Here is a 12736-nt window from a genome sequence, read left to right on the forward strand (position 1 = left end):
AAGGTCTTGTATGATTAAAGTCAAGTAGTCTAAATCAGGCATGTTCAGAACACAAAGACTGCCTGATCCCTGATTTTCCATTTTTTCCCCTGTAGAACACAGAGCTGACATCAGGAGGGAATGGTGGCTATTTAGTACTAACAGCATTTCATCATGTGACTAAAGTTTTGAAGATGCAGTGCTGTTGGTGCAATGGATTTTCTACACCAAAGTGAAAAGAAATAAGATAATTTGCCATTCTGTCAAGTGTCATGTGTCATGAGTTTTCTGTTTGCATTGTGTTCTGGTTTTATATGGAGACTCTCACCTTGTTGCTTTTTGAATGAGATATGTAAAGTCCATTTGCCTCAGCATCTTGGAAGACAGTATATTTTAAAACAAAACTCTGAAATGATAGTTGCTTCAACTTTGGAATTTTGGGCATGATGTACTGAGGCATTTCAGATAAATGCTGGTGTTACATGATTCAAAACCATTCTTTTTAAAACAGCCCAAGAGTAATGATGGTGTCAAACATATATTCCAAAACTAGCCCATTCCACAGAAGCTAAATTTAATTGTCTGCATCTGGGCAGACTAACAGCTAGCTCTTACAACTTCAGGACAACCCTATTGATGCTCTTAGGAAACAAAGTTCAGTACAAGGTAACTCTATGTATCACTAAAGCCGAGACTGGGATGCCCAAAATAAAAACTATATTTTTGTTTTTTAAAAAAACAACTTATGAACGTTTTCCCCTCTCTTCCTCTGATTGTGAGGATCACTGTAACTACAGTTTCCATTTGAAAATAGGAGTTTTACTCAGTGAGAAGCTAGTTTGCTGCAATGTTTCATAAACCTCCACCTTAAATGTTTGACATTGACAGTGCAATTTTGGAAGTAATATGAAACTAAAAGATCCAAAATAGATATGCCAGTGCTAACACTTAATTGTAATTTTCTCAGGAATTTGTTTTGATTCAATCTGCAATGCTGCAGGTGATTAAAACAGACCAAACAGGTGCCTCATATGAGAATGCTTCTAGCTATCCAGTTTTGAGAGGCATAAGATAATGTGCTTGTCTGAACAGCAGGTAGATAGGCTCAGAGCTGCCTTTTCTTTCTCCTGCTGTCTATTGTTTCTGACTAACCAACCCACGTCCTGTCTGATACAGAGTGTCTCTGTCTCTTACAGTGTATTTTCTGTTTCCCTTAGAAAACTGTAACTACAGCTTCTATGATCACCACTAAGACACTACCTCTCGTCTTGAAAGCAGCAACTGCGACCATGCCTGCCTCTGTTGTGGGTCAGAGACCTACCATTGCCATGGTTACTGCTATCAACAACAATCAGAAAGCAGTCCTCAGCACTGATGCGCAGAGTGCACCAGTCAACCTCCAGACAACAAATAAGGTCACTGGGCCAGGAGCTGAGGCAGTCCAAATAGTGACAAAAAACACAGTAACTTTGGTAAGCGTTTCATGTGTTTGCCCTGCAGATATGTGTGGGTTTGGTTAACAAGAAGGCTATTAGAAAAAAATAAACAGCCAGGGTTTCTCACAGAAAGGAGGATAGTAGGGACATGGTGTGAGTCTTCACTAGCTGACGTTGCTAAAGTGATAGTCTATGAGAAAAACATATTCTCTCCATGTGGGTTGTTATTACTGTTTTGCTTTATAGAATTAAATCAGTGCTGTCATCACCTCTGTGTAAAGTTTCCCCTGTTAGTAACCGTAGTCATGGAGCAGTAGTGATTGCTTTGCCCTTACTGAATCTGTATGGCTATGCTCTGCAGAATTCTTACTCTTTTCTTAGGCAAAGGAGATGTCAGACTTTCTTCATTTGATCAGTTTGGGTCTTTGTCTTGGGGTTTTTTTGAATGATAAAGTCTCTGATGTTAGACACATCCCTTAAGTTTGCCCACTACCATGTCTTCATTCAGCACGTTTTCAAACACATAAACAGTTGCTGTTTCTTTAAAAACATGTATTTTGGAAATACAGATTTTGTGCTTTAGTTACATGACAGAGTCTTTTCCAGAACAGTTAGCCACCTAGAAGTAAAAGAACCAGTGTTTCAGAACTGGATTATATAGGCTTCTTGGTCTGGAAACCAGGCATTATGTAAAAACATGACAGAGAAATTTTACTTCTGAAGTAAAGGCTATGGCTTTATTAAACAAAATCCAATTTATCTCTATTTATTAAAATACAGTTTAATGCAGATGGAAGTAATTTTGCTTCCTAATGAGGCATATATTTGTGATCAGAATAGAGAAGACTATTTGAATGGAGTTTTTTCTACTGTTCTCTTTTCCTGTGTCATCCCTTGCACCACTTCATCTGTTCTTTGTGTCTGTACTCCATTTCTTTGGTGAATAACTTTGATTTGAGGAGGTAATTCTATTTTAATAGTAGTCTATGATTTATGTTTTTATAGCAAATTTCATCAAAAAATCAGAATATTTTCCCGAGTACTAATTAATCAGTACAAGACCTTTTGAAGAAAATTGCAATCTTATGTGGGTGGACAGAAATACAGGATATAAAATAACATGGACATTAATTTCAGAGAATCTTCCCAGGTACTCATGGTAACTGGTAGTGCTCTTCAGTGGTTAATCATGTGGCAGCTCCATGCAGCTGATTTCAGTTACCCTTTCAGGGGAGTACTTGGGTTTCCTTAAAATCAGATCCTAATTGTTTCAAATGAATGGCCTACTTTTGAAAATTTCAAGTTGTCTATTTAGAGCCCCTCACAGTGTCATTAATATTGCTGGAAGAGTTGTAACTTTCAAATCTTTGCTATTTGCATGAGATGTTCTCTCATTCTTCTGTGTGTCATTCACTATGAAAAGACCATAGCTCATATAACTGAACATCAAAATGTTACTATTTTCTGTCTGTTGTAATGCCATTTTTTAATGATTAAAACAAACATGAGTTTTTATTATCATCAAATGAAATGGTTTTAGATTGCAGAGCACAATAGTTAGTACAGTTGAACTAAAAGGAAATATGTCTGCAATTTATGAAGCAAGGTGTGTAGGATCTAGAAAATAAGGTTTAGTTCTGTCTTTAATATATTTCTAATGAGGAACCTCTTGCTATGAAAAATCGTTTACAGAGTGAAAACTGCAGACATCAGGTATGAAAGTACCTTCAGGATGTTAATTTTGGTGAAAAACTTCAAAGTTAAAGTTTCCTCTTACCTCTTACTGTGCTTTCTCATGTTCCTTTAGCAGGTTCAGGCTACGCCTCAGCCCATAAAAGTGCCGCAGTTCATCCCTCCTCCCAGACTTACTCCTCGTCCAAATTTTCTTCCACAGGTGAGTATACAGAGAACAAACAATAGAAGGAGGAACTTAATTGTAGCATAGATAGAAGAGACTTTTGATGAACATTAAGTGGTGTTTACTGCTGATGTGCTGGAGAAAACTATTCATCCTCAACAGGTTTGCAGGTGATAACAAATTTGAGGGTGCAGTCAATATTTTTCAAGGTAGTGCTGACATGCAGACAGTCCTAGACAGGATAAAGGAAGAGGCCAGCAGGAATTTCTTGAGCCTCAGCATGAGAAAAGGCAATCTTGTACCTGGAATGGACTAACTCTCTGCACAGGTACAGGCTGGGGACTGACTGGCTGAGGAGCTGCACAGATTAAAAGGTCTTGATTGACAGCAGCTCAATGAGTGATGTGCCCCAACAGCAAAGAATCCTACCAGCATATTGACCTGTACCAGCAGGATTACAGCCAGTAGATTCAGGGAAGAGATTATCCACCTTTCCTCAGCAATCATGAAACTGAGTCCAATAAACACCCTGCAGTTTTGGAATCCCTGATTGATAAATTTGAAGCATGGAGCATGGGAAGGAAGGCCACTAAGACAGCTTGGGGCAGCAGGAATATATTACCTGTAAGGAGAGGCCAAGGAATCTGGGCTTTTCAAATTTGGAGAAGAGGCTTTGGAAGCACCCTAACAGCAATGTTGCTTCCAGTATCAGCAAAGATATAAACAAGAAGCTGGAGGCATAGAGACATAGGTGCTTGGCAAGAAAATTAGAGGCAATGCTCATAAATGAGGACAGGGAAGTTTTAGACTGCATATAAGGAAACACTTCTCTCTTTGAGGACAGTTAGGAGTGGAAGAGGCTTGCCAGACATGTTGTGAAAGCTCCATCCTTGAAGTTTTACAAGACTTAGCTGGACAAAGCCTTAAGCCAGCCAATCTGCATTTAGTGATGGTCCTGCTCTGAGCAAGAGGTCAAATTAGAGACCTCCTCATCTACCCTCCACCTGTATGAATTTGTAGTTATGAAATTTGCAAATGATGATTATAAATGATCTTGTATGCCACAAGTGAAATGAACTCATGGAATAGGTGTCATCAAAATTAAAGCATCACCCAAGGCCTTAAATTGCTGTAATTGTTGCTTGATACTGATGAGTGAAAACAGAAAAAATTATATGTCTCTAGATTATTCCCAAGTATTTCTGTATTGCAAGGGAGAGTGGCTTCTGTTTTCAGCTGAGTAGTAAAACTTGTGGTTTGTTTTTTTTTTCTTCATGGTTTGGGGAGGACACAGATTGTTTCTTTATGTAAAAAAAAATATCTTGGATGAACTGCTTCATTTTTATGAAGTATGTGATGCTGTGAATAAAAGTAAATATTTTGCAAAGTGAGAAAGGAAAGTAAAGGCTGCTATCTGATTAATATTTGGGTATGGTGAGATCTGTTGAAATGTGACCTAGTTTTTCATGGTAAAATGCTTTATGGAGTATTGCAGGTGGATAGGAATCAAATAAGGAAAAAAAGAGCTTTATTTTTAACGTAATGTGCTCTACTTCTGTACTCTGCAATGATATTTTAAGTCCATTGTTAAATTACAAACTTAACAGAGACAGGAAATAAGCAAGTATTGGTGATGAGTTTTGAAAGATTCTTGTGGCTCTTCTCATTCTTGTGAAAGAAAATAAATAGTTGCATTTACCTGTGCATTCAGCTCTTTCAGTAAGGGATTAATATATAATCTTGTCACTTTTTTTGCTTATCAAGATTGGTTGTGCAGGTATCTAAATAATATATAGAATTGACAGATAACAGGTATTTGCTGGAAAAAAAAATTTTTTGTTTCAGGGCACAGTCAACTGTTCATAATTTCTTGGAGGTTCATTACAAAGCCCTGAAACACTTTTAATACGAGCGCCTCAGCTGTGCCTGTAAATAACATGGATTTTTTTGGCCTGTAAAACCAAGATGTTAATTTAGATACAGATAAGGCATTTGGCAATAAACATTCTGTATAAGTATTTGTGCATCCAAATACCATTTCAGGGATGGTGACTATATATGCAAATGTTATGGATGGGTTTTATGTAAGTAGGCTTGAAAATGTGGTGCTTTTTTCTCTTAACATACTTAGGACAGTATGCTAAAAATGACGTTATCTAAAAAAATCAAGCAGCCTCCTGCAGATTATACAGGATGAATTGAAAGACTTAGTGAAAAGCTGATCTGAAATACTGATATACAAATCTCTGGGTTTTATTTTTTTCTTTTTCTTATTTTGTTTCTGTAGGTTCGACCTAAACCAGTTGCCCAAAATAACATTCCTATTGCCCCTGCACCTCCCCCAATGCTTGCAGCTCCTCAGCTTATTCAGAGGCCTGTGATGTTGACAACAAAGTTCACACCCACCTCTTTACCCAACTCTCAGAACTCCATCCATCCAGTTCGTGTAGTTAATGGGCAGACAGCAACCATAGCCAAAACCTTCCCTATGGCACAGCTCACCAGCATCGTGATAGCAGCACCGGGGACCAGACTCGCTGGGCCTCAGACTGTACAGATCAGCAAACCAAACATTGAAAAACAGGTACAGATAAAGTGCATACTAATACAAGGTACTGGGTTTATTGCTTTACTGTGCAGCTGTGGAGAGGACAACAGCCAGGGAGAGGTTTTCAGTGGATACTGGAGATAGTCATGTTCCAATGGCAGTACAAATTATGGAATGACTTGCAGCTCTTGGGATAGATGTTACCATTTCCTTTAATATGGGCCATTGGCACCTTTTTCTCCTGCTTCAGTGTTTTTATGCTCCCTCTACTGTTTAAACATCAGTAGTTCATAAGCAGGCTACATTGCAGGGTTTGACTAGTATGTTGAAGAGCAATTACAAGCTGAAGTCCATCTTCATATCAAGCCCTTTTGTTTTTCAAAGGGTGGTTATGTGAAAGGCAAAAATTGCACAGAATTGTAGGGATATTTGATCAGATAATTGTAGCCATTTCTTCCATGATCCCTTGATCTTGCAATCTTGTGACTGGGGGCAAAATAGTCTCACTCAGCTTCTGAAGTCTGATGGTTCCCTGTGTCTAAATCAAGCTGAATGAATGGAAAGGAGACCTTCAGAAGCAGAGAATTCTGTATGTTTAAAGTCTCTCTCCAGAAAAGACTTCTGTAAAATAAAAATTACTTAAGTCAGTGTGGATTGCAACTGAGCGTCCTTGCCAGTCTGCTCAAGTAAAGCAATATTCTGATTCACTTTTAACCCTTTTGTATATTGTATGTTAGTAATAGTGTAACATTGTATACTATATTGCATACTATAACATAATATTTATGTAATTTATATAGATAATAGTAGTATATATGTCACTTATAACTCTTTCCTAGACTAATGTGCCTTGAAATTACCTTCTTTCTACTTTTGAAATACTAATGGAGACTGGAAAATCATGTGCATGAAAGTTGTGCTCATGCTCAGCTCTGCTCATGAAGTCTCAAGAGTAGGTTCTTGCATACCTCAGAGCTGTTGCACTGGTTACTCAGCAATGTGTGTGCTTTCCATGTGAAGTTGTACTTCTACAATATTTGACTTTTGATGACTGTTCCTTTTGATGTCAGCAATATTAATTTGCTCTTTGAATAATGACTGGCAACTACAGAAAACCATTGAAGAATGGTGGTGGTTCAATCACACATGAAATTTTCTGTATAATTTCTCCATATCATAAAGCGAAAGTTTGTCTGTCTGTAGCTTGCTTTTCTCAGTTTATAGCCTCAACATCCATGCTGTAGGCTGAGGGATGTCATGCAGAAGATTTATGACTTGAGAAAAGAAAAAGGCTTCAGAAACATCTGACATTGAGGAGTTCAGAGGGACCGTTTTTGAGCCATTCAAAATTCTATAAAAATCAAAGACTGAGGAGTGAGAAGTACAAAATGTATGTGCCATGCAGAGGGGTTTTTAAGTGGAAGTCTTGATGGGATGAGTTTTCTTGAAGTGTCTGGTATTCCCATACATTACAGTGATTTCTGTAACAAAGTTAACTCTTAAAATCGCTATTTTATCTTGTGTGGCTGTGTGGGGTAATGGATTGGTGACAAGGCTGTTTCATTCTTTGTTAAATGAAAATACCTTACTTAATATTCCTCTTGCATCAGATTCCTCAATTAAGTCTTTGTTAGCACACTGTCAGCTTTAAACATTTTCTCTCCTGTATTTGCGAAAGTATTTGTTTTGCTTTAATAGTCAAAGTAAAAAAAGTCATTGTTATCACTGAATGTGAGAAACACTGTTTTCTTGCAGACTATTAAACCACATGTGGAAACAGAAGAGAAGCAAACAGAAAGTCGTACAGTTACTCCACCTGCTGCACCGAAGCCAAAACGAGAAGAAAATCCACAGGTATCAGAACATACCCAGAGCTTTCTTTTAAGGAAAAAAAAGGACACTGTCCTTCAGAAAATATTTTTTCCCTCTGTTCCCTCAAGACTTCTTAACTTTAGCATTCCATACGTTTCTGTTGGACAGCAGTAGTTGATAAGGCTACAGAATAAAAAATCTAAATAGATGTAGTGCATTGCATTTGCAGTTCTGGAGAGCATTTGGCTTCTAAGTCTTTTGTAAGTTAGAAGATCGTCATTTCTCCATGGTACTTACTTCAAACAGGGGTTTAGATTACAGAGTTGATTTCCACTCCTTTGAGGTTTTAGACTCTGGAGTTATTCTCAAAGCTGAAGAACTGTCTGTTTTCCTTTATAAAATATTTCTACTCTGGTGAGCAGGAAGGAAAGAGTCACATATATCCACATTCTGCTTGTGTTTTAGTCCAGTTTAGTCTGGGGCGAAAGAGCTTCGTAACTGATTACAACTAAATGCTCTGCTACATTTATTTCCATAGATGGATTCAAATTGACTGTTGTGTGAGCTCTAACTGTTGTCAGTTAGACAACAAAATTCTGATTTTTACATGTGTCTGCATTTCCTGCATTAAAATTAGAATCCTCTAAGAAACCCATAGCCTTTAGCAAATAGCAAATCTTAAGCTAGAGTTGGCTCCTTGTAGTTCACAATAGATGGAGAATGATCTTAAACTAGCAATATTTTTTTGGCAATTGAACTGTGTTGGTATCTTCTAATAGTCAGTTCAGTGCTGGAATGGGAGTAAAGACACTGCTCTCTTGTTCCCAGCTCTGCCATCTCTGTGATCACGAGCAATGGGTATTTCCCAGTATCTCAGGCTAGGTTCCCATCTAGGAAACGGGACTCTTGTCTGTCCTTTTCCAAGAAGTTTGACATGCATGAATGAAAAGTGATTTATAAAAGCAAAGTATCACTAAAAATTATTTTGGTGCTTAGTTACTGGTCAGCTACCTTTAAAGGGCATAAATGACTCATCCTAACAGTTGCACTTTTCATTATGTTTTTTCTTCCCTCTCACAGAAACTTGCCTTCATGGTGTCTCTGGGACTAGTTACTCATGACCACCTGGAAGGTAGGAAAAATGTCTTAGGTTGGTTGTTCAGCTCCTGGTTTCATGTCATTCTAGATTGGAAGTAGGATTCCAAAATATTTCTTGTATTAAATGCAGTATTTTCTTGTACAATAGTACCGTTGGGATGTCTGTACTCTTCATCTAACTTAGTTTGTTGTGCATGTTTTTGCTCTTCTTATGACATTGAAACAAAGCATAAAGTTATTTATGCAGTGGAGCAGAGGTTGGGAAGAAAGTGTATGCTCTGATGGTAGAAATCTGTGGCAATACTAATGCTCTCTGGATGACCTCTATCTGCAAAGATACACCATGGATAATTTTACTGTAACCTATGCTGAGATTTTTCATTTATTTTATTATTTCATGGAACTGTAATTTTTAATGAATGAGTTAATGGATTATAATTTGATTTATAATTTAAACTTCTAATCCTATGCATTGAAAGACAGCCTATAATTTCAATCACCTGCATATTTCTCTACTGTATTTTCAAGTGTCAGCAAGGTTACCAGAGGCATTTTTTTAAGATCCCAGTTATATTGACCATGAGTTTTAAGTGTCTTAGTCATGGATTACTTGGTCAGAAGAAGGATTTAATCAGTTACTTGAGCATTGTATTTGTATTCCTTGTCAGCTCTTAGTTTTCAAACCTTCAGAAATTAAAAGTATAATGCAGTTGCCTATACCGGCCATGACTGGTGTTCTATAGAAATCTTTATAGCTCTTCTCACATACAAACTGAATTCTGTGGACTTTATATAAGTTCTGAGATCCATTGTTTTCTAACCTGAATGCTTTGTTTTACAAGAAATCCAAAGTAAGCGACAAGAGAGGAAAAGAAGAACAACAGCAAATCCAGTGTACAGTGGAGCCGTTTTTGAGCCTGAGGTATTAATTTTTTGCTGGGGGAAGCTGGTATTTTCATTCTGATCTTGAGTGTCTTTCTAACATCTTGCTACCTTGTAAGCTTTCTCAGTTCTAACTAGAAAGGCAAGCTATCATTTATAGTTCAAAAGGCCATTGCAATGACACGACACTCAGATTTTTAAATAGTAAATACACTGGGGTGTTTCTAGTACTTGTATCTTTTTCTGCCTTCTCCTATATAAACCTGGCATCAAATGGCAATGTGTGTTGGTCTGCTTGCATATCAGCCTGAAGCAGTTCATATATCAGAAGCAGTGTAAAAAAGCTAACATTTCTGAAGGTGTGCTTCAGAAAACACAAAAGCCAGTAATCTCACTTAGTACTTACTGTGCTGTTCCTCAGCTACTGCATATAGTTATTGTCAGGAACGTTCCCCGACAGAAATTGTTCCATTGTTCCCTGCAGCGCAAGAAGAGTACAGTGACGTACCTGAACAGCACAATGCATCCCGGGACACGTAAAAGAGGTGAGGTATACCCAGACCTGTCTCCCTGCCCAGTGCCTCTTCCTCCACATTGCTTTTGTAGTCCCCATGTCAATTTGAAGAGCAAAACAAGAAGGACTCTACAGTACTTCATTTGTCCAGTAAATTTCCATGGTAGGCAAAGACCATGACCTCTAGCGATTAGCATGGCAAGATCTATTAAGCAGCTCAGTGTTTCATTTCAGTTTCACTCTCAGAAAAACCCAGACAAAACCCACTCAATTCTCTAGATATTCACTAAAAATGTGAGATGTTTGAACATCATTTAGTTATGAAGCTGCTGTAAAGATCCCCTTGTTAATGACTAGATTGTATTGTTACTGTCAAGAAGAAAGTGGTTGTGGGAAAAGCATCTCTGCCCTGAATAGGAGGGGAAACTTAGTGTGACAAAAGCCTTGTTTCCTACTGGGAATAGGGATGAGTCCTTCAAAAGAACTTGCCCTGGGTGAGAAAAGCTATCGTGCTCACACTAAGTACTTTAACTGCAACCAGAGTGCCACTTGTCCTAAAATGAGAGATGATCTTTCATATAAGCATGCAGTACTATTCAAAGAAATCCTTCTGTAGAACAGGTAAAATTTTAAGACTTAGTTTATGGTGAAACAGGTGAAGCAGAACAGTGTGGGAAAGAATGTGATGCCATTATTTGTGCATGGCATCAACTACAGTCCTTAAAGACTCATATTACCTTCTCTATCCTAAGTTTTCTGTCTAAAAAAAGTAATAAATCAAATTTTAAAAAAAATTAAACCAGTCTCTCATCTAGCACTAAACAGTTCCATTATTTTTTGGGGATTTTGTCTGCAAGATGAAATATTAATTAGACATATTCTGTTCTTGATCCATGTTTTCAGTCCAGCAGACAATGTGGCAAAGCTGACACTTCTGTAGCTATGCTGTTTTTAAATAAAAGATGTGTCTCTGCTGCTATCCCCTAAAAACATTAAATGTATTTTTTTAAGTAATATGATGTAGATTTTAAATAGAGGGTTTTTGCATTTACTCTGTGGATAAGTAAATGTTCCTTCTTCTAGTAATGATTTCTTAATTTTATTTTAGACCTTATAGTGAACAATTACTGTATCAATGAAAATTATTGCATGCATTTGTACTTGATACTCTCTTACCCTGTTTTGGCAACTGACTATTATACTTTCTATTTTTTTCATCATACCCTATTGTGAGTGAGCCTTTATGTTGCGTCAATACCAAATTAGTAGTACGTGTTTTCAATTGACAAAAGATTTGGAAGTATACATTTGTTTTGTAATTTAATACTGCAATATATTGAGTGAAAAGCTTTTGTAAGCATTTGCCCTTGAGAGCTTTAGTTTAATTATAGATGGTGCTGAGCATGTCAGAAATTTCACCCGTGGACATCACTAGCAGAAATCCATTTCCAAGGACATACTTAGTGCTGGAACATATCCAGACCTTAAATGCAAGGTTTAGCATGTTAATAGGTATAGACTGACAATCTGTAAACATAAGATCTGGGGAATTATTCCTAGATCCTAACTCCTTTATGTTTACATATCTATAAATTACCTGGGAGAAGGAAGGCAGAAATGATGGTTGCATACTGGGTTTTCTGCTGTCTTGCTTTGCATTTGTAATTTTATAAGAATTGTATGAAGACATTTTGCACATCTGCTAGTCTAAAGGAGTATCTAGGCATTGTGCATAATCAAACATACTTGGCTGAGAAAGTCTAAGAAAGAACACAGAATTTGGAGTGGGTTACAGTAAAAGACCAGTGATAGGTTAAAACTGATATTATTTATGGGTCAGAAAACAAGACCTGTTCTTAGGTAGCCTAATTTTAAAAATGTACTGGTAGGGTAGAAAGTGCTGATCTGAGAACTGAGAGGTTTAAAAAATGGGGAAGAAAAGTAGGGGGGTGGTGAGTGTTGGCCTCTGATAAAGGATTTAACCTCTGTGTAGATTTATGCTGGCACTTAGAAAGATAGGGAGGTGTGGGATAACAGCAGAAAGGATTTAATAGTAGCTATTGTAGCTTCTGTGGAGCTTCGATGCCAACATTTTTCCCCTCAAAACTGAATAGCCTCATTTTTAGGAGTAGCAACTGTCCCCATGCTGCTTTTGTGGGAATAATTCTTTGACCCTCTACAGAGCTTATTTCTGTTTCCTTCTGAAATACATCTTTTAAATGTTCTTTCCTTGCAAAATTCTACTTAAAGATTTCTAAAAAATGTTTAAATCTTTGCTTCTGTCCTTCCACTTATGACTTTTATATTAACTTCCTCTCTGTGCTACATCATTTCCTTTTTCACGCTAGCCAATGAGGACCACTGGCCAAAGGTATGTAAGATCATTTTTCCTTTCTTTTTTTTTTGTTTCGTTTCTGTTCCCTGTTGTTAATATGTAGGTCGTCCACCTAAATACAACACGGTGTTGGGGTTCGGGGCTTTGACCCCCACGTCCCCTCTCTCCAGTTATCCCGACTCCCCTGAAAATGAAAAGACAGAGAGCACATTTACTTTTCCCGCAGCTGTTCAGCCTGTGTCCCTGCCTAGCCCCAGCTCCACAGACGTAAGTA

General features: G+C 37.6%; 1 protein-coding gene across 10 annotated transcripts in view; it reads left to right on the forward strand.

The window, feature by feature from the left end:
• The window catches only part of PHF21A (PHD finger protein 21A), a 125348-nt gene that overhangs the window by 101884 nt on the left and 10728 nt on the right, over nt 1-12736 (forward strand). For 3 of the 10 annotated variants that reach the window (XM_054275228.1, XM_054275231.1, XM_054275229.1), the window contains 8 exons: nt 1197-1451; nt 3223-3309; nt 5561-5857; nt 7577-7675; nt 8714-8765; nt 9574-9653; nt 10098-10158; nt 12566-12729. In XM_054275228.1, coding sequence (XP_054131203.1) covers nt 1197-1451; nt 3223-3309; nt 5561-5857; nt 7577-7675; nt 8714-8765; nt 9574-9653; nt 10098-10158; nt 12566-12729 — 1095 coding nt within the window. Of the gene's footprint in view, nt 1-1196; nt 1452-3222; nt 3310-5560; nt 5858-7576; nt 7676-8713; nt 8766-9573; nt 9654-10097; nt 10159-12475; nt 12499-12565; nt 12730-12736 lie in introns of all 10 variants that reach the window. The other 7 variants (XM_054275233.1, XM_054275234.1, XM_054275230.1 and 4 more) reach the window with 4 other exon arrangements.

The sequence above is a fragment of the Melozone crissalis genome, unplaced genomic scaffold (genome assembly GCF_028551555.1).
Source record: "Melozone crissalis strain CALT ecotype California unplaced genomic scaffold, PUWL_Pcris_2 ptg000018l_1, whole genome shotgun sequence".
NCBI lineage: Eukaryota > Metazoa > Chordata > Aves > Passeriformes > Passerellidae > Melozone > Melozone crissalis.